Source organism: Ascaphus truei, chromosome 1 (genome assembly GCF_040206685.1).
Source record: "Ascaphus truei isolate aAscTru1 chromosome 1, aAscTru1.hap1, whole genome shotgun sequence".
Taxonomy (NCBI): Eukaryota; Metazoa; Chordata; class Amphibia; order Anura; family Ascaphidae; genus Ascaphus; species Ascaphus truei.
In genome coordinates, this window is record NC_134483.1 from 313,420,254 (window position 1) to 313,442,912 (window position 22,659).

The 22,659-nt window shown below is 45.1% G+C and overlaps 1 protein-coding gene across 5 annotated transcripts in view; it reads right to left on the minus strand.

Moving 5' to 3' along the window:
• Positions 1-22,659, minus strand: part of LOC142497536 (UDP-glucuronosyltransferase 2A1-like) — a 79,554-nt gene that overhangs the window by 39,114 nt on the left and 17,781 nt on the right. The window contains exon 1 of one of the 5 annotated variants that reach the window (XM_075605485.1): positions 8,438-8,870. The exons of 1 other annotated variant lie outside the window; for it this stretch is intronic. In XM_075605485.1, coding sequence (XP_075461600.1) covers positions 8,438-8,474 — 37 coding nt within the window. In that variant the 5' untranslated portion in view covers positions 8,475-8,870. 3 more of the 5 variants (XM_075605494.1, XM_075605464.1, XM_075605503.1) reach the window with 3 other exon arrangements.

Genomic DNA, 22,659 nt, shown 5'->3' on the forward strand with positions numbered 1-22,659 from the left:
GCAACTCTTAGACAAAAAACCAAGACAAAAGCACATATAACAAGAGAAAAAAGAGAAGGTAAAAAATAGTGTAATATGTCTAAAAAAAAATTGTAATAAAAATAGCAGCAAGCAAGTAATGCACTCACAAACAGATGCTTCAAATAAGTATGTAGATCACAGTCTCATGGTGGAGAAAGGATCGTCCGTCACCCGGTCACTTGGTCTGTGGAACACACTAAAGTCCTGCATTCTTTACCAGCATGGATCATAGCTGTATCTGTGCATCGTTTCCCTTCCGGTGTCGAGTTTGCACTGGGACTTGTTGGTGCCACACACACCTCAGATCTCCTCCGTTTCAGACATCCTTCTTGATTCACCTGCGTTTTATAACAACATTGGCTTCCTCAGGGATTCCAAGAGGAAGCCAATGTTATTGGTGAAACGCGTAAGAGGAGACTAGTGAGGAGAGCATGTGAACCCAGAAGGAGGTCTGAAACGGAGATCTGAGATGTGTGTGGCACCAACAAGTCCCACTGCAAACCGGATACCAGAAGGGAAATAGCGCGCAGATGAAGCCAGAATCCACGCTGTTAAAGAACGCACGACTTCAGTGTGTTCCACTGCTACTTCAAATACAGCAGCAGTTGTACTTGACCCCTAGCAGCAGCTTTCTAGGATTAAAAAAAGAAGCATATGAGTAGCACTGGATAATCATGGACACATGACACAAAGCTTGGCCTCCTGCAGACGCACTTACTAGTATTCCCTCCTACTGTCTCTGTACGTTCTCCCTACCTACCAATTAGATTGTAAGCTCCTCGGAGCAGGGACTCCTTCCTTAATGTTACTTTTACAGTATGTCTGAAGCACTTATTCCCATGATGTGTTATTTATATTTGTTATTTATATGACATGTATTACTACTGTGAAGCGCTATGTACATTTTATGGCGCTATACAAATAAAGACATACATACATACATACATACATTAATAGAAATATAACTACAAGTGAGGTTTAACCATAATTATCATTGTCGTCATCCTCCTCAGGTGAGGACATCTAGGTCACCACCACCACCAGGGTGGAACGAGTTGTAAGAAAACTTACTGGCACCACTTCAAGTGCCTTAGAGAAACAGGCCATCCATCCCAAACTAAGCACATGTGTTATTGTTACTGCAATTGTGAGTGAGAAGAAATAGGACTCTGCTGAGGAATATGACACTGAACAGGCCTCAAACTGGGTGCGCAAGGGCACAGGCAGAACTACCAGTGAGGTAAGAGTCTTGTGCGTATTTAGAAAATTTACATAGAGGAAGAGGGTTGATGCACAGACTCTAGCTCTTCTATTTCAAGACTGAGGAGGTGGATGTAGGAGGGATGACTGAGAGAGAGATGTACCCTGATATGGAGGAGGCAGATGATGAAGATGATGGTGATGACATTGTATGTGGTGCACAAACTGTTCAAGTAGGGGAGGGAAGCAACACTGATGGTACTAGAAGTGAAGCAGTTAATGATGCTCCAACAACTGGTAATGGTGGCGGTAGCAGCAGTGAACGGGATGGTCGTGATTATGATAGTTAATCAATCTGTGAGCAGCGGTTACTTTGGCCACCACAATTAGGAGCACTAGTGCTCCTATTATTAGCTGTACACCAAGCTACACCATGGCTGGCTGTATCAGGCCTCAGGGTTTCTGCTTGTTTGCCTCCCCGTGGGATAGGGCCTTTGGATGTCCTATCCACACCTTCAGGAAAAGATTCTGAAGTCACTTGAGGTAGAATTGAATGAATTACACATTAGTGCCTAGGTCCAGCGAATTATGGAGTGGAGGAGGGACTAGTAGAACATTTTTAATTTATTGTATTTCATTTTTGTTTCATGGAGTTTTGACTTTCATTTTTAGATTAGCTTAAAGTCTGCAGTAATATACATTTTCTAGCCAAGTGCCACTGCTATATTAAAAAAAAAAAAAAAAAAAAAAAAAGTAGCCTCCATTATAATGTCACAGGCCTTAGACAAACTATACAGGTACAGGTACAAATGCAGGGTACAGTGAGAAATTGAGAAAATAAATGAAGCTATACAAGTAGATTCATGTGCAAAAAGAAAAGATAGTGCTGATCTTTTTAAATGGCAAATATGAGAATTAATTATAAACACCGAGACTCTTCATTCAATAATAAAAAAAAATGCTTGCATCGCACATAAGCAAGCCTAATATAGCCTGAAAAGGCAATTTGTCTGTGTTGCTCGGAAAAGGGAGCATGAAGGAATGTAACTACAGTAGCTAGCTGTGTGTTGCCAGACAATGTAGGCAGCACAGCATGGCAGGCAGGGAGAGAACATGATGAGAGCGGGAGGGATATTGTATCTACTCTATGTAAGCTACACCAAACAATAACAGCATCACTTCACTGGAGTAACGCCAGTATGTGGGCATTATATATATATATATATATATATATATATATATATATATATATATATATATATATATATATATATACACACCGTAATTTCCGGACTATTGAGCGCACCTGAATATAAGCCACACCCACTGAATTAAAAAAAAAAATTTATTTTGAACATAAATAAGCCGCACATGTCTATAAGCCGCACACGTCTATAAGCCGCACACGTCTATAAGCCGCAGGTGCCTACTCCCCCTGCACCTCACATCAACACCCCCTGCACCTCACATCAACTCCCCCTGCACCTCACATCAAGCCTCCAGCACCTCACATCAACCCCCCCTGCACCTCCCATCATTCTCCCCCTGCACCTCCCATCACTCTCCCCCTGCACCTCACATCAACTCCCCCTGCACCTCACATTAACCCCCCAGCACCTCACATTAACCCCCAGCACATCACATCAACCCCACCTGCACCACACACCAAGCCCCCCTGCACCACACATCAAGCCCCCCAGCACCTCACATTAACCCCTGAGCACCTCACATCAAGCCCCCAGCACCTCACATTAACCCCCCAGCACCTCACATTAACCAGTAAATACCTCTGCCGTCCAAGCAGTAAATACCTCTGCCGTCCAAGCAGGAGTGCACGCACGCTCTAGCAAGCAGCAGGAAGGAAGTGCCTCAATGCTAGAGCGCGCTGCTACTCTGCGAGGGGGCGAGCGGGCTCGCAGGGGATGGTGACAACGAGCTCGCGGGGGGGCGCGGGAGTGGACTCGGGAGGGAGGGGGAGAGCAGAAAGCCACCGCGGGCCGCACAGTGAGTACAGGCGGGCCGCGTGTTGTGCAGGCCTGGTCTAATGAAAGCTTCATGCCGCCAAAAAACTGAGCACGTCACAGAATGTGTTTTTTTGAAAAAAAAAATTTGAAAGCGGGAAAAATCCATATATTAGCCGCATCATTGTTTAAGCCGCGAGGTTCAAAGCGTGGGGAAAAAGTTGCGGCTTATAGTCCGGAATTTACGGTATATATCTCTCAAATGTAAATATTACTGTATGCTCATTTGCATGTCTTAGGCCGCGCTTATAGTGCCGACGACGTCGCCCGAAAACAAATACATTGCCACCGCCGCGTGCGCTTATAGTGCGTGCGACGTCGACAAAGCGCCGTCGCGGAAACTGTAAGCTGGCAAAATTGGATTTTTCATGGGCTGTCGCGTCACGTGACGGCCCTTGAACAAATCAAATTGCCGGAATCCCGCGACACCACCGCCCGGCGAAACATAACTTTTCGCCGGTGGCGACGGGTGACGTCACCCGCCGTGTCGCGGTCGCCATTGATGGCACGGCCTTAGACAGGTCTGCAACCCCGCCTTTCACCATTATCACCCAGCACACAGCACTTCCACTGCAGCAAGGGATTCTGGGAAATGACATGCAAATGAGCACACAGTGCCACCTTTTGCTTTAAAACTATTTTTAACATGGTTCCCTATAGGCTTAAGCTTGCTGCATGGTCACAGCTTTGAGCACAGGCAGGGTTAAGATGCAGTAAACCCACCCACAGACAGCCGTTTCAACCTTGATGGGTCTCATCAGTGTGGGGTTGGTAATACAGGCTATGCAAAAATGAAGCAAGGAGGATGGGGTTTACCATACTTAGTTTTTTTTTATTTTATATATATATACAGGCATACCCCGCATTAACGTACGCAATGTATGTAAAGCGAAAATGTACTTAAAGTGAAGCACTACCTTTTCCCCACTTATTGATGCATATACTGTACTGCAATCGTCATAACTGATGTAAATAACGCATGTGTAACAGGCTCTATAGTCTCCCCACTTGCGCACAGCTTCGTTACAGGTAGGGAGCCGGTATTGCTGTTCAGGACGTGATGACAGGCGCATGCGTGAGCTGCCGTTTGCCTATTGGGCGACATGTACTTACTCGCGAGTGTACTTAAAGTGAGTGTACTTAAAGCGGGGTATGCCTGTGTGTGTGTGTGTATATCCCTGCTGTGTGTGTGTGTATACACACACACACACACACACACACACACACACACACACACACACACACACACACACACACACACACTGTATAATAAGTGCTACAGTCCTCACTTGGCTGTGAAGTGTATGTCAATTAGTGTGCTAGTGTGAACTTAATTATTCTCTTAATTGAGATATAATAAACTGTGTTCAATACGGTGTCAAGTGGATAAATAACTAAATTTAAATATACATATAGATCATATATAGTGTATACAACAATAGTGCAAAATAAAATCATGACGAAATAAAGTCCAATTAGTCAATAAAAAAAAATAGAACCAACTTGTAGGGAATTAGATCCAATCGAGACGTAGCAGCTTCAGGTGGAACCAAAACGTTCCAAACAATTCTGGATAATAAAATAGGAAAAAAGAAGTGCATGCTCCACAGCACAGTCAATGTAATTATTAATAAAAAGTGGTTAGAAACAGAGTCAAGATTAAAAATGCACAACAAAATATAATAGTTCTTAAAATGAGAAAGTGTTACAAATCTACATTTATATAAAAGAACGTTTATTAGACTATAGAAAATCAATAGGGAGATTTAATAACCTACCAAGTGAAGACTGTACCTAAGATGTGTACATGTTTAGGTGGCATTTATCATGCCCAATTTTTAACCGGTAACATTGATAAATATCCACTTCTCACCTGGAGGGCTTTGTAAACAAAGGGGTAATTAAGCAGCATCAAATACACGGACGAGTTGTGAAGCTGCAGCACGAGGCTGGGCGCATGAATACACAGTGTGCTGTGATCGTAACTGGAGGTGGAGAGCAAGACTCAGCAGCTTGCAGAGAAGAGAGAAGAAAAACATGGACTGGGAGGACCCAAGATCATGCAAATCGCAATCAATTAATAAATAGTTAAACCTTGTTCCTAGTCCCAAATAATTAAGTCTCACATCTAATCCTGACTGTGCACATTACAGCTGTTTTGATAACAGCTGAAGAAAGTATATGAATCAGACCTGACAGCTACACTAAACGTTGATGGGATTAGAAAATAGATGTACTTTGTACAACACACATTTGGAACCTAACAAAGCTATATATACACACATACAAAACATGCCTTTCTCTTGACTATAGCACTATGGTTATACATATAGAGCAGACATGTTTGAACATATGTTTACTATAGATCTCTACATGTGCTAAAGTAGTAAGAATGAATCAGCTGCTTATTTTGTTACACGAGCTAGTAAAACTCACCTAAAACTCCGCTGTAATAAAAGTCCCACTCCTTCCAAACCAACACCTGGAATAAGTCATGCACAAGGTACAGCAACACGTTCAGGGCCCTCTCCCAGAAGCACATCTGCGCCTGCAGTTCAGAGGTGGCAGCGGGGACAAAGGAGGCCGGAGCCGGACTGTGCCCACATAGTCTCTCCAAAACAAAGCCCGCAGAAAACCTCAGCGTGTAGACAAAGGGGATCTTCATCTTCTGAGCAAGCAGCTCTCCGCAGGGCAGCACTGGGTCTGACAGCAGGACGTCAAAGTCTGACAGCTGGAGCTTGTCCAGTAGTGTTTGGTTTTCCACAATCCCAAAACATATCTGCTTGTGTACATAAGTGACACTTCTAGAAAGGCTCCTCAGTGTGCCATACATCTGCCAAAATGAGACCTGGTGCCTCTCGTACACCCAAAACTGGAGGAATTTCCCCCAAATCGACTGGAGTTCATGTGTGGTAAACCTCACCTTAACTAGTTCTAAATGGAGACCCGAGGATTCATTCGGCACCTCTTGAATGGAGGCTGTATGGACCAGCATAGTGACTCTGTGACCCCTAGCTATCAATTCCTCTATCATGCATTTCAGGCTCATCAAGTGACTGTGCTCTGCAGGCCATACTAACACATTACCACAGTGACAGCTCCTGGCCAGCAGCAAGAGGCACAGCAACGCTTTACAGATGCATTGCATGAATAGCATTGCTGCAAAGCATAACAGAGTGATAATGAGACGAGACAGAAGCTGAACTTACGATACAGTAAATCCGTGAGTGGGGCTGCTCTGCATCTCCAAAGATGATGGAATATTCATGCTTTGTGAGAGTGACTAACTGGCTTATTGGATGGTCTGTTGTTGCTACAAAATATGGAGTGGATTCACATTGACAGGGGAATTGACTAGATATCTCATAGATTTTTTATAGTATTAAATAAGGAAAGTACAGCATTCTCTAAAAGCTAGAGATACATCATTTACTTCTGAGAAGAAAGCAATTTCTAATATTGTGTAAATGAAAGGCAGGTGAAACTACTACATTTCAGTGCAGAAAATACTATTCGTAGTGCTACTCTATTACTAATATAAATACTGTACTCAAATGTGTCCTAAACTAAGTAAAGTGTTAAGTGCACAAAGAAGTGGTTGTGATATTGATATCAATTATGATTCAATATCTTGAAAATGCTAAAGTGCAAAACAGTGAACTCATATACAAATTAATCTAGAAAAAGATCAAAAGATCTAAACCACATAACAATGCACATCAATAGTACATTATTTATTTGTATATATCTCCAATGAATACTCTATGAGTAATAATAGATTTCGATAGTTCCGGTGCAGCACACAAAACTTGCCCTCCAAAATAAGCAAATGTCCAATATTTTCCAAAAAGAATGCGCTATTCTGCAGTATAATGGGATATACAAACAAACAGACATACAAAGACCAACACACAGAAAAAAATGGGGAGAGAAGAAAAGAAGAGACCTTATAGTGTAGTATGTTCATTATAAAATATATATTGACAATTATAGCCTAAAGCAGTAACATTTAGGGTATTATTGAAATCCCTGCTCTCTGATTGGTTAAAATTCCAGGCATTATTCAATCAGTAATGGCCCTGAATTTTTGGCAGCTTGCCAAGTTTTTCAGCCAATCAGCTTTCAGGTTTCATTCACAAAGAGTGAAATTTGCACTTAGACAGGGGAGGTGATTGGACAGAACACACCAGCAAGGCACTGACCCCTCCCCCACCCTGTCTGCAGAGAGCTCCGCAAAGGAGAGTGAGGGGGGAGGTTTGTGTGTCTGCTGAGTGTGTTTTGTGAGTGTAAAGGGGGCAGCAGAGTGTTTTATTTGTGTGTGTCTTCTGTTGGTGTGTGTTTTGTGGGTGTATAGGGGGCAGCAGAGTCTTGTTGGTGTGTTTCTGCTGTGTGTGTTTTGTTGGTGTAGAGGGGGATCTGCAGTGTGTGTGTGTCTTCAGTGTGTGTTTTGTGATTGGAGGAGGGTGCAGAGTGTTTTGTTGGTGTGTGTCTGCAGTGAGTGGGTTTGCAGGTGGCTGCAGTGGGTGTAGACGGGGGCTGCTGGTGTGTGTTTTGTGGATGTAGAGGTGGCAGAGCCTGTTTTGTTGATTTGTGTGTATCTCTGCAGTGTGTGTTTTGTAGGTGCAGAGGGGTGGAAGCAGTGTGTATTTTGTGGATAGAAGAGGGGTGCAGAGTGTTTAGTGTGTGTGTGTGTCTGCAGTGTGTGGGTTTACATGCGGGCTGCAGTGGGTGTAGAGGGGGGCTGCTGGTGTGTGTTTTATGGATGTAGAGGGGGCAGCAGTCTGTTTGTTGGTGTGTGTCTGCAGTGTGTTTTGTGGGTGTAGAGGGGGGGCTGCTGTGTTTTGTGAGTGTAGACTCAGAGGGTGGAGGAGGGCTGCAGTGTGTTTTGTGGGTGTAGAGGAGGGGGCTGCACAGTGTGTTTGTGTATATAGGGGGGGTGCAGTGTGTGTGTGTGTGTGTGTATAGAGGGAGGACTGCAGTGTGTGTGTGTGTGTGTGTGTGTGTATACATTTTTTTTAATAAACTTGCAGTAAAAGCATAAGAATGTAGACAATCATGCTGATAAAAATCATATGACTACAAAAATGTACATTTTTTATGAAAATTTTAAATAAATAAGTCTACATTTAGCTTATAATAGTAATAATCGCCTCAGAACAGGGCATTACTGCCCAATAATGCACTGGGTGGGTTACCTCCACTTCGGATCTTCAACTCTTCAATCCAGGGCATTATGGGCCACTATTATACAATGGTCTCATTCATAAATGGACTAAATATGTAAGCATGGTACTGATAAACGCAGTCCAAGATGGCGGTTCTTTCCGTTCTTCCTAATGTTCACTGGTGGGAGTGCTTGAATAATCCGAGCTGCAGATTCGCGTCCTCACAGCATCCCCGCTTGCACCCTATCTCGCAGCGTTCCTCACAGCTTTGACTCTTCCGGGCGGACTTCCATCGGCGTCCGTCTCGCTTGGTCTTTGCGTTCCAAGCAGTGTTTCTACTTACCCGGAAATTTGCAGACTGGGATCACATTTCAAACACCGGGAAATTTGGAACACTGGAAGAAAAAAAAAACCCAGGCACAGTAAAATTCTGTGAGCTCCAGCTGGGGCTCCGACTGCAGACACTGCAGAGGGATCATAGAGAGATGGAAGAGGAGAAGCCAGAGTGCCCCTGACCAGTTCCTGCACTTAGCTGCTATATACCAGCGAGCCCTGGTGGTCTCCCAAGCAGCACAGTGAGTGTGCACTCTGCCTGCTGAGAGCTCCATGTAGTAGTGCTAGCTGTGGAAGCTAGAGAGCAAGGTAGTGACAAAAAATTGAATAAAAGAGACAGGCGCACCGAGGTAAGTATAAAGTTAAAATGTATCAAGTAAAAAGGAAATATCCAAACTTACAGTGTAGAAAATATCAACATGTTTCTAGCAGCGAAACCTGGTGCTGGAGGGTAATTTAGGCAGTGTGCAGCTAGCAGAGACATCTACAGCTTTACCCAGTCCTCGTGGTTTGCCCCAAAAAGATTTACTGGTCCAAACCCTACAGTTTCTATTTATTCCTGGTCAAGTGATCAAATTTTCCTTTCCAAAAACGTGTTTAAAAGGTGATAATAAGTAGATTTAACAGCAGTTTTAACTGGGAGTACAGGAGAAGCGTGTGTGTGTGTGCACGCTCGTGCGTGCGTTGTTCTGCAGTTAATAAATCTGCTGCAGTCAGTGTGCAAGTCTCTACGTTTCCCCCGTGGGCTGGCTAACTGTAATTGAGTGACATGCAAGTGCTAGCCCCATCACATCATGGTAATATATAATAAATATATTATGGCACTGTACTGACACAGAGTATGTAACCAGATGGCACAATCCACCGACCCAGAGTATAACCTGCACTGTACACTGACCCAGAGTATAAGCGCACTAAACAATGACTCCGAGCATAACCTGACGGCACTATGCACCGATACAGAGTATATAACCAGAATGCGCTATTCACCAATACAAAGTATAACATGCACTATACACCGACAGAGCATAAGCCGTAATATACACTGACACAGAGCATAACCTGACACAGTACAAGTGGGGGAGGGAGAAAGGGGGGGGCACATGGGGGAAGGGAAAGAGGGATCGGATAGGGGGGACACATGGTAGGGGGAAGAAGGGGGAGATGGGGTGACTGGGCAGTTAGGGGGGATTGTCCCTACCTTGCTCTCCAGTTTCCACAGTCAGCACCACATAGAGCTTTCAGCAAGCAGGGTGTATACTCACTGTACTACTTGTGAGTCCACCAGGGGTTGCTTGTCCATAGGAGCTCAGTTAGGAGAGGAGTTCGTCAGGAGTCCATGTCTCCATGGTCCCTCTGCACTGTCAGCAATCGGAGCTTAAAGAGTTTTGCTGCCACTGGGTTTTTTCCCCCCAATGTTCCAAATTTCCTGGTATTTCCCGGTGTTTGAAATTTGATCCGGGTCAGGGGTCAAATTACCCAGGAAATTTCCAGGGAAGTGGAGACACTTCCCAATGTCACCCCATCTTCCCCCTCCCCCATTTGTACTCTGTGTCGGTGTAAAGTGCAGGTTATATTCTCTGTCAGTGTATAGTGCCATCTGGTTGCATACTCAGATTTGGTGTATAGTGCTGTCTAGTTATATACTGTGTCTGTGTATAGTGCCGTCTGGTTTTACAGATGAAGTCTCCGGTTCGGGTCATGCCTCCAGGGAAACACCGTGGGCAGTCTGTTGGCTGCCCGCTGGGGAATATGCACATCTCATGGCATGCTGTCACCCATGATGGCACATTCGCGCGCACGCCTCTCGTGTGCATGGCGTGGGGGGGTTCACGTTTTGAGTGCTGCACCAGGAGTACACATCAGAACCGGAGACTTCATCTATATACTGTGTCTATGTATAGTGCCATCTGGTTATATACTCTGTGTCGGAGTATAGTGCTGTCTGGTTATATACTCTGTGTCAGAGTATAGTGCTGTCTGGTTATATACTCTGTGTCAGAGTATAGTGCTGTCTGGTTATATACTCTGTGTCTGTGTATAGTGTCATCTGGTTAGATACTCTGTGTCGTGTATAGTGCCATCTGGTTATATACTCTGGGTTAGTGTCTGCACTGACACTCAGTATAACCTGACTATACTATACACGGAATATAACCAGACTGTATTTGGTGCAATGCCATGTCACCTCTGCGGCACGCAGCATTTTGTGCGGCCCTAACTTGTTACGGGGTGGAGTACTAATTACTGTATGCACCGCAGTGCATAATTAATACTCCACAACCACACTAAAATGCCCTACAATGTATTATATATCCCCATGATAAGATGGGGCTAGCACTTGCATCTCACTCACTTTAAGTTAGCCGGCCCACTGGAGAGACACAGGGGGCTATGCACTAAGCTCCGAGCTTTCGCGCTGGCTTGAAAAAAATTAGCACGTCCGATAAAAAATGAAGCCGGCGGTGCGAATCACTATGGCCCTGAGCCCATTTTCTATCGGACGCGCCCAAAACTGGCTGATCGTGCATGCAAGGTTTTTTCCCTCTGCTATCGCACTGAAACTTCCCGTACACTAGCTGATAGAAAAAAAAGCTGCATGTAACATTTGCATGGAGATTTGCCATCTCCATGCAAGGCTGTTACAGGCGATCGTACACTAAATAAATACATTTTAATTATAGTGTACATGAGCAGGGGGTCTCCGCAGCTGAACCGCATTGGTTTCAGGTCCGAGGACCCCCTACTTCAGGAGATATAGGCCCCGTTATGGGGTGCCGGTATCCCCTGTACTTTCAAGCTTCCGCTTCACGTGACCGGGACATTTAAATTCTGCAGGGGATACTGGCACCCCATAAAGGGGCCTGTATTTCCTGAAGTAGGGGGTCCTCGGACCTGAAACCAATGCGGTTCAGCTCAGGAGACCCCCTACACATCTACACTACTGTCAAAACACACATAACAATAAACAATAATTCATTACCGTAGCGGATAGCCGCTATGGTAATGAAGCTGAATTAATGTAAATTTTAATAATAGTGTGTGGGAGCAGGGGGTCCCCTGAGCTGAACCGCATTGATTTCTGCCTCAGAGACCCCCTGCTTCCCGTGTTACAGGCCCCAGTATGGGGCATCGGGTGCCAGTGTCGCCGCCATCTTTATAGCGTCCAAGACGTGACGTGGGCTCTATAAAGATGGCGGCGACACTGGCCTCCGATGCCCCAAACCGGGGACTGTACCCTTCAAAATGAGACGACATAGGCTTTTATAGGCCTATGATGTCACATTGTCGTCATATGGTTCCCACGGCCCTGATTGGGCCGTGAAAACCATGTGGTTTGGGTAAGAAAAAAAAAATGATGACATCATTTAAAGGCAATGAAAGCACAGCCAATCAGAATGGCTGTGCTTCAATTGCCTTTAAGATGACGTCATGAAAAGAAAGATGGCCGGCCTCACATGGTACGGTAGCCAATCAGAGCGTGGGAACTACATCCCAACTCTGATTGGCTCTAGTAGACCATGTGACAGAGGCTTGGGGGAGAACGGATGTGACGTCATTGAAAGCCTGTCACATGGTACTAGAGCCAATCAGAGTTGGGATGTATTTCCCACGCTCTGATTGGCTACCGTACCATGTGAGGCCGGCCATCTTTCTTTTCATGACCTGGGTATCTCACGGGTATCAGGCTGCGTGGTCCACGGGGGGACACCTGCGGGGAAGAACCGGTGGCCCAACATCTGTGGGGGCACCGCGGACCCGTAGTGTGCAGGGAAGAACCGGTGGCCCCACATCTGTGGGGGCACCGCGGACCCGTAGTGCCGACCCGTGGGTCCCCAGACCCCCGTGGGAACCACCCGAGGCCCCTCAGACACCTGTGGGTCTGACCCGGGGTCCCCAGACATCTGCGGGGACCCAATTGTGACCCGCGGAGACCACCTGGTGGGCCATGGTGCCTGGCGGGACCCACCAACAGGCCTGCAGAACCTGTATGAAACAAGTTGTTGGTAACCTGTAGGTCTGTGAGGTGACCCGGCAGGCCCACCGGGAACTCACGTGGGCCTGGGGTATGAACCCTGTATGTAAAAGAATATGTATTTATGAGGGGGCACAGGGGGTGGGTTATGTATTTAATAAATATAATGATGTTTATTGTGGGGCAGTATATTGTTTTAATTGTGGGTACTGGGGGTGGGGGGAGAGGGTATTGGCCCCAAGGGTATGTGGGTAGGCCTCCCGGCTGGGTAGTGGGTGAGGGTGGTTAGGCCTCACGGGGTGGGGGGTTAGTGGGGGAGGGTATGTAGGCCTCCCGAGTGGTGGCTGAGGGTGGGTTAACCCATTAATGACTGTAGCGGTTAATAACCGCTATGGTGATTAAGGGGTTAGGGGACATTACATTGGATGTTTTTATTCTTGTGTATGTCTTGCAGCATCGGAGGGGGCATGGGCAGGATGAAGATGAGCATGAAGACGGCCTTCATCGTGGGTGCCTGTAAAAGGTAAGTGTAATATGTTTTTACTGTATTTATTGAAAGTTATATGTATTTACAATGGGCAAATGCATTATTATCCATATGTGGATAATAGTAATTTTGCCCATTACTGTATGTGTTAGGGGGGTGTATTTAGTTATTAATATTGTTTATTATTTTTGGAGGCGCAACATTGTTACCGCAGGCCCGCGGGTACCCCGGGACTCCCGCAGGGACCCCGCTTGGGGAGCCGGGGACACCCGGACCCCCGCGGGGTCAGCCGGGGACACCCGCCGGCCTGTTGTATTGTTGTTGCGCATGTCCTGCTTTTTTATCACCAGCCTTTAGCTGGTGAGCTTTATCCAGCGCAACTTTCACGTACGATCAGTTTGCGTTGCTTAGTGAATCCCACAGAAGGGCAGGATTCAGCGCAAACAGCTGATCTTACGAGCAAAGTTGGACTTTGAAAAAATTTCAAGGAAAAGTCAGTGTTAGAGTGCAAAGTGCCTGTTTGCGCGGCTTAGTGCATAGCGCTCGGCGGAACTTCACGTTCTAAGAGCACTTTGCGCTCTTAAAACGACTTATCACTGCTTAGTGCATAGCCCCCACAGACTCACACACTGACTGCAGCAGGTTTATTAACTGCAGAACAACACACTCACAGAGAGGCTTCTCCTGTACACCAAGTTAAAGCGGCTGTTAAATCTCCTTATTGTCGCCTTTTTAACACGTTTTTGGACAGGGAAATTTGACCAGAATATATGACCTCTTGTCCAGGCAAAAACAGGATATAATGTGTTTAGAATCGGAAGTAGAAACACTGGTTTGAAGTCTCCCTGGCAAAGCGCTGCTACGTGTCAGATTTTCTGTGTATTGGTCTTGGTTGTGTCTGTTTGTGTGTCTTAGTATACTGTAGAGTAGCATATTCTTTTTGGAATACACAACATTTCAGACCTGCACAGCAGACATACTGTGGATGGCATGTGCATTTGATATTAAATACAATGATCCTCTAGTTTACATCAGTGGAAGTTTAGATCCCAAAAACGTATGGCTGTACTGCAGAGATTTTAGTCCTAATTATTTTTTGCAAAGTTTCATATTGGTATTTTGTTTATTTGTGGGTCTGGAGGAGGTACTGTAGGTGGAATATTTGCATAAGAAGGCTGGATTTAGAGCATGGGTTCAGAGCTCTGTATCCCTTGAAATGCTTGGCTGATAAAATGAATACAATAAATTACAAAACAGAGTTGTAATGTCAATCAATCAACATGACCAACAAAGTTAGTAACGGTATGTCGAGTGCTCAAGAAGAAGCATTCAAAATGTCCTGAGAACTAATACATTTCCATAAACAGGGCAGGGATATGAAATTCAATATATTAGAGACACTAGCTGGCGTCTATGAGGAAAGTAATTAACTTACCTCATATGAGGAACCTAAGGCCTCTGATGTTCTACCGTCTCCTCATTTTGCATCTATTATGCTGAAAGATAAGGCCCACCAGTGGGCCTCCGGCATGAGGTTAGATATGCAGATGAACAGGCTAACCAGCGCAGCAACGGCAAAAAGGTTCACGGGAACACAAAAGTAGAAAAATATAAAAAATATACTCTATTAAGATAATTGATAAAGGTACAAAAATCCTCCTATACGTTCCACACCATAATGGCACTTTTTTAAAGCAGTAGTGAATCTATAAGTCAGAGGCCATATTAAGTACTTTCTTTTTAAAGAGGCAATCCAAGCGATTTTTTTTCTACATTTTTTAATACAGGTGTAACTGTTTCTTTGTGAACACAGAAGTTACTAATGCTGTATTTTACCTGTGTGGCCCTCAGGAGCCTAAGCCTCTGCACGGAGAGCCTGGGGTACATATGTATAATCACAATATCTCATGGTGCAACGCCTCCACCAGGGAGGGATCCCGACGGAGCGGGAGGAGTCCCTCACAGGACACAACACAGTAATACTGACTGGCATAAACAAAACGGTCTTTACTGAACACATGCACATATATACATTTGGGTCCAGAAATAATTGGACACTGGCACAATTTTCATAATTTTGGCTCTGTACGCCACCACAATGGATTTGAAATGAAACAACCGAGATGCAATAGAAGTACAGACTTTCAGCTTTAATTCAAGGGGTTGAACAAAAATATTGTATGAAACGTTTAGGAATTGCAACCATTTTCATACACAAACACCTTATTTCAGGGGCTCCAATGTAATTGGACAAATTAACACAATCAAAATTAAATTGTTCCTTTTTAATACTTTGTCGAGAATCCTTTGAAGAGAATGACTGCTTGATGTCTGGAACGCATAGACATCACCAAACGCTGGGTTTCCTCCTTTGTGATGCTTTGCCAGGCCTTTACTGCAGCTGTCTTCAGTTGTTGTTTGTTCGTGGGTCTTTCTGCCTTGAGTTTTGTCTTCAGCATGGGAAATGCATGCTCGATCGGGTTGAGATCAGGCGATCGACTCGGCCATTGCAGAATATTCAACTTCTTTGCTTTATAAAACTCCAGGGTTGCTTTTGCAGTATGTTTTGGGTCATTGTCCAATCAACTTCGCTTAATTTGGCTGAAACTAAGCAGACAATATATCCCTATACACTTCAGAATTCATCCGGCTGCTTCTGTCTTCTGTCACATCATCAATAAACACTAGTGACCCAGTGCCATTGGAAGCCATGCATGCCCATGCCATCACACTGCCTCTATCGTGTTTTACAGATGATGTGGTATGCTTCGGATCATGAGCCGTTCCAAGCCTTCTCCATACTTTTTCTTCCCATCAGTCTGGTACAGGTTGATCTTAGTTTCATCTGTCCAAAGAATGCTGTTCCAGAACTGGGCTGGCTTTTTTAGATATTGTTTGGCAAAGTATAATCTGGCCTTTCTATTCTTGAGGTTTATGAATGGTTTCCACCTTGTGGTGAACCCTCTGTATTTGCTCTCGTGAAGTCTTCTCTTTGTGGTCGACTTGGATAATAATATGCCTACCTCCTGGAGAGTGTTCTTCACTTGGCTGGATGTTGTGAAGGGGTTTTTCTTTACCATGTAAAGGATCCTAAGATCATCCACCACTGTTGTCTTCCGTGGGCGTCCAGGCCTTTTTGTGTTGCAAAGCTCACCAGTGCGTTCTTTTTTTCTCAGAATGTACTAAACTGTTGATTTGGCCACTCCTAATGTTCCTGCTATCTCTTTTTTTGCAGCCTAAGGATGCCCTGTTTCACTTGCATTGAGAGCTCCTTTGACCACTTGTTGTGGGTTCACAGCAACAGCTTCCAAATGCGAATGCCACACCTGGAATCAACTCCAGACCTTTTACCTGATTAATTGATGATAAAATAACGAAGGAATAGCCAACACCGGTCCATAAAACAGCTTTTGAGTCAATTGTCCAATTACTTTTGGTCCCTTGAAAAAGAGGGGTCTACATGTTAAAAAGATGTAATTCCTAAACCCCTCCTCCAATTTGGATGTGAATACCCTCAAATTAAAGCTGATAGACTGCACTTTAAGCCCATATTCATTATTTAACTGTAACTTGAATTTATTTTGGTAAACAGTCGAAATAACAAAACTTGTATCAGTGTCCAATTATTTCCGGACCTAACTGTATATACTTATACTCTATATAGATCATAAACATTACTCTCTCTCTTAGGAAGTATAACCTTTCCCCACCACCGTGTACCCTCACACCGTGTCCACCGTAATGTCTGAGGCCCGTGGCCACTCTGTCCCTTAAGTGTCCCCAAGTGTAACCCCCACTTTATTAGGCGTGATCAGTGCCTGCTGAACCTGTATGTTGGTGCACGTGAGGATACGATACCTGCCCAGTGCGACGATACCTGGGCCCTTAAAGGTTCTTCAAAAAGGATCCGCCGATCTCCTGCGCGAAGTCTTGGTATCACCAGCACGGTGACCCGTCAGGGGTGATCCCACCCTGCAGATAGTCCTTCTCTCTCTGTGGAGTAGGCCTGATCCCAAGCATCTTCGCGGGAAGCGCAGCGCCCGCTGTGTCCCTCACTGACAATATACAGTATATATACACTAATGAGGCAAGGTCCCTGACCAAGGGCCTGCCCCTGAAGCACAACAATCTATATGTGTGACTCAGGACATCACTAGGGCTTAGGGAGCTGCTGGCCTAATGCAGTGGGTCACAGACCCCTGCACTCACCTCCTACCCCTATCTCTTCCTGGTCCTAACTGGCGTGCTCCTCCCAGCGCGCGAAATGTATCTTTCTCCTGAGCAAGGGGTTCGGGCAACCCTATTGGCTCCCTGGCATCACCTGCCCCTGTGTACCCTGGGGGCTATATTCTTCTTGGAAGCTATTCTCCCATTGGCCGCCTCGCGCGCACTTCCCCTGCGCATGCGCCAACCTCCGTAATGGCCACCGGCTGCAGGGACCCATTGTGCATGCGCAAGCACAGAGAAGATGGCGGCGCCCCGCGCGGGAGCCACCGAGAGTCCCCGGCGATGCGCCCTCCCGCACTCAGTTCCCGGCACCCGCCGGACACCGCCGCCCACGCACCGGAAGACACGCGCACGGCGCGCACCCTCACAACATAGCGCAACCGGCCGCAGCACCCCCGACCGCCATGGAGGTGACCACAGCGAGGAGGGGTCTCAGACACCCAGAGGGGAACCCGGCTACACAGGCATGAAGTAGGGGGTCTCTGGAGCTGAACCCCATACATTTCAGTTCTGGGGACCCCAAGCGGCCGAAGGTACTTATCTCCATTGGGGGTACCGGTAGTCACTTCAGGTTTCACAATATGCTTTTCTAAGCTCCCGGGCAATAGGAAGACATGACTTCATCCAGTGCGACTTCCTATTGGCCCACGTGATGAGGAAGCTGTAAACTCTAGGAAACAGCAGTTACCGGCACGCCCTTCATAGGTATCTCTGGAAGCAGTGGGTCCCCGGAGCTGAAATGAATGGAGTTCAGACTTGTACAAACTTGTATTAAAAAATGAAGAAGAAAAGAAACGGCTTGGATTGCTTTAATAAGAAGTGGAAGATGCATCATACCATCCAAACGCTACCCAGATCAGGCTGTCCTCCCAAACTGAGCAGCCAGGCAAGCAGGAAACAGGTTCGGTATGTCACTTTGAAGCCAACAATGACCTTGAGAGATCTGCATAGTTCTGTGTCTGAGATGGGAGTCATTGTACACACATCAACAATAAGCCGGTGCCTACACAAAACTGGCATGTATGGAGGGGTAGCAAGAAAGGAGCCATTACTCAAAAGACTCATCTTAAATCATGTATGGAGTTTGTGAAAAAGCATATAGATAATACTGCAAACATGTGGAAAAAGGTTTTGTCATCAGACGAGCCCAACACTGCACATCCCCCAGTCAACACCATCCCAACTGTCAAGCATGATGGTGGCAACATAATGTTATGTGGATACTTCTCCTCAGCAGGAGCTGGGAAGCTTTTCAGGATATAGGGGATAATAGATGGTGCAAAGAACAGGCGAATCCATGAGGAATACATGTTTTAGTCAGCCAAGAAACTGGGGAGGAAATTCACATTTCAGCAGGACAATGACCCGAAGCATAAAGCCACACTGTAGTGGTTAAACAAGAAAAGAATTAATGTTCTTGAGTGGCCCAGTCAAAGTCCTGACGAATCCAATCAAACATTTATGGCGAGACTTGAAGATTGCAGTCCATCAATAATCCCCAACAAACTTATCAGAACTGGATCATTTTCCAGTGAAGAATGGGCTAAAATGTCACCAATATTCAGCCCCTTAAATCAATACTTGGTAGAAGACAATGATCCTTAATATACAAGCAGATCTACAAAAGAATAGATGCAGAAGAATTTACTGGTTGCATAAATATTCAGTCCCTTAAAACAGTACTTACTGCATGACCCACTTCTGTGTCAGTTTCAGCTCATGTACGGATGGCCTGGCATTCTCCTCTAGAATCTTCTGATACAACGCAGAATTCCTGGTTGTTTCAATGATGGCAATCTGTCCAGGTCCCGAGGCAGCAAAGCAGCTCCAAACCATCACACTCCCACCACCACCACGGTTGGGATAAGGTTCTTCTGTTCGAACGTAGTGTTTGGTTTTCACCAAACATAACGTTTCTCATGGAGGCCAAAAATGTCTACCTTTGACTGTCTGTCCAGAGAACATTGTTCAAGAAGTCTTGTGAATCATCTATTTGCTTTTTGACAATCTTCAGTCTTGCAGCACTGTTCTTTTTAGAGAGCAATGGTTTCCTCCTGGCTATCCTTCCATGAACACCATTCTTATTCAGTCTTTTTCTGATAGCTGAGTCATGAGCACTCACATTAGCCAAGGCGAGAGTGGCCTGCCGATCCTTGGATGTTACTCTGGGGTTCTTTGTGACTTCCTGTATAATTTGTTGCTTTGCTCTTGGTGAGATTTTGGTTGGATTACCGCTCCTGGGTAGAGTGACAGTGAATTAATTGGTGGCTCCCCAAATCCTTAGAAATGGTTTGTAACCCATTCTAGATGGATGAGTATCAATAACTGTTTTTCAGGGGTCCTCGGTGATTTATTAGTGATTTATTTTGTTCGTGGCAGACTTGTTTCCACACACCACAACTGTATGTTGAAGGCCAAACTCACAAAGTTTCTGATCTTTATATAGTGCGGGGCCTCCCAAACTCACACCTGAAGATTTGCCTAACTAGTTAAGCACTTGATTCTAATTATCCCCTTTAACTGAAAAAAACAGGGTTTCACTTACTTTTTCACATATCCTGACTCTTAATTACTCATTGTTTGTCTAATTCATACATCATTTTGATTCAAAAGACATGGAATTGGTTAATATAAACCCGATTGCATATTTAAGAAACAACTGGTTTTGATTCAAGAAATATCATGGAAAAACTATGGATTTCCGTAATTATCATTACGGTACACAAACTTTTCCTCAACACTTTTAGATGTAAATAGCTGATATGCGTGGCGTTGCCCGGGATTTAATTTTCCCTCTCCCCCCTCTCTCCGCTCCCCCCCCATATCTCCGCTCCCCCTTCTCTCTCTTCCCTTTCCCCCCTCTCTCCCCCTTCCTCTCTCCCCATTCCCCTCTCTTTCTCCCCCGTTCACAGCAATCCGGCTCCCCCCTGCACAAGAATGTGCCACCCCTGTGCACTGCTCGGATCCTCCCCCCGTTCACAGCTCCTGTCCCCCCCAGTTCACAGCTATGGTCCCCCCAGTTCACAGCTACGATCCCCCCTGAGTCCCACAGAGCAGCCCTCACTCTCTTCCCTCCTGGCGGCCAGGAGGGTTGCTCGGCGGCTCATTGTTGGGGCTGGCAGGAGTGTTGCGCGGCGCCGGCTCACTGGGGGAACGGGCGGGGGTTTTTCTCTGCATCGGCTGCTGAAAGGGCAAACTACAAAGTGATGTATTCCACACTAGTCCCACCCCATTCACAGGTCCAGTCCTCCGCCCCCCTTCACATCTCTGATTCCCCCTCCCCCCACCACCGTTCAGAGCTCGCCGGTGGCGGCACACTGGAGGGGGGCGGGCAGGAGGGTTGTGATTTACCCCCCCCTTCAGGGCTCACTGGCGGTGGCTCACTGGGGGGGTGGGCGGTTATGTTCGGCGCCAGATCACTGCGGGTGCAGGCGGGGGGTACTTACCGGGGACCCCGGCTGACAGCGGGTGCGGGTTGTTCGGAGGTGTGTGACTGGGGTTGGGGGGGGCTGGTTGGTTGGCGGCAGCTCACTCAGTGTGCTTGAAAGCCAATGAGAGCCAAGTCCCGCCCTCAGTCAGCCAATGAGAGGCAATGAGCACAAACAAACTCACAAACAAACAGATTTTGACTTTTATATATAGAGATATAGAGATAAATGCAGCTTGTTAGCTATATTGTGTAATAAAGTAAGGTGGATCTAAAGTAGAGTAGTCATAATTGTTCTTATTTCTATTTCTAGTGTATCATTCTAAATGTTGCATTAAGTGCCTGATGTAGGTACCAATGACCATATTAACTTGGTCCTTGGTGCTATACTGTATAATGTAATGCTCTGTAAATTGCTGAGTGGATTTAATAAGACATTGTTATGAGTTTTAATTGCAGTTTGCAAGGACAGTTAGAATAGACCACAACAACTACTTCTAAATGGCTTGTTTTTTTATAACAGAATAATTTTCCTTTCGAATACATAAAAAAATCTATTATTATACTAATTAAATGTAATATGTGAGCTTTACCCGGAGTCATACTTTTGAACCTGACCTCTCTTTAACATGCAAAGTATCCACCATTACCGTGTTCTGTTCTATCACAGGGAAAGGATGTGCATAATTAGGGTGAAGTCACTGGTCTGGGTTCAGCGTGCAGTCAGCTAATAAAGTATTGTAAAAACCAAATATCATATTTTAAAGAAGCAATCTGTATTTCTTAACATCATATGACAGAAAAGAAAGACTCTGGCGCAGGAACTAATTGGCACAATTATATGGTGTTTAAAATAACAAGGGTAAATAGAATGAGGTCCTTAGAGACAAAGCATATCTACTAATAGAATATTTATTAAAATATAAAATAAAAACGGGGAAAGCTCTGGAACTTGAAAGCACCCGTTTAAGTCTCTCCCTTATTCACTTATTTGGATTTTGAGGACTTAATGCGGACATGGGTTTTCTCACACCCTATCAAAATTGCTTGTAATTATCCTGCTTGCCTCTATTCTTATCCACACTTCCTCTCTCCCCCCCAGTATCCCTCCCCCTCCACACCTTTCTTTGACACTGTCCCCTGGCTTCAAACACATTTAACACCCTACCTTATCTACAGTAAATATCTGGGGGGGTTTTCCCCCTCTCTCTACACTGTTTTAGCCATTGAATCCTTTGTATATCAGTATTGCTCGACCTGAAGAAGAGAGGATAACTCTCGAAAGCTTGTCCCATGACATAAATTGTTAGTCCAATAAAAAAGGTATCACCTAATACTGAAGAACTCATTTATTCTGCACTATATATATATATATATATATATATATATATATATATATATAACACTATGTCTTATCTAGTATAGCTCTCAATCATATGAGACCATAAATAGCTATTATAGAGTATGAATTAGCTTAAGTATCAATAGTCTAAAACTGGTAACTATTAGAGTAAGTATCAGAACAACCAGTAATCCGTCGGTCTAGCAGAAGACGTAGCGGATGTTACAATGTATTAAGCCCTCAGTTCAAACACGCTGGAAATTGGAAGTGTTTTGACTAACTGCTGAAGTTAATTTGAAATTAAAACGGTTGTCATTAAGTTTAGCAATTAATTCTTCTAATATATGGCGTGGACCACTCCATAGGAGGAGTATATCGTCAATGTATCTTGTCACACTTCCACATATTGAGTGTATTGGACCGTTTCATCACTGAATACTATTACCTCCTCCCACCAACC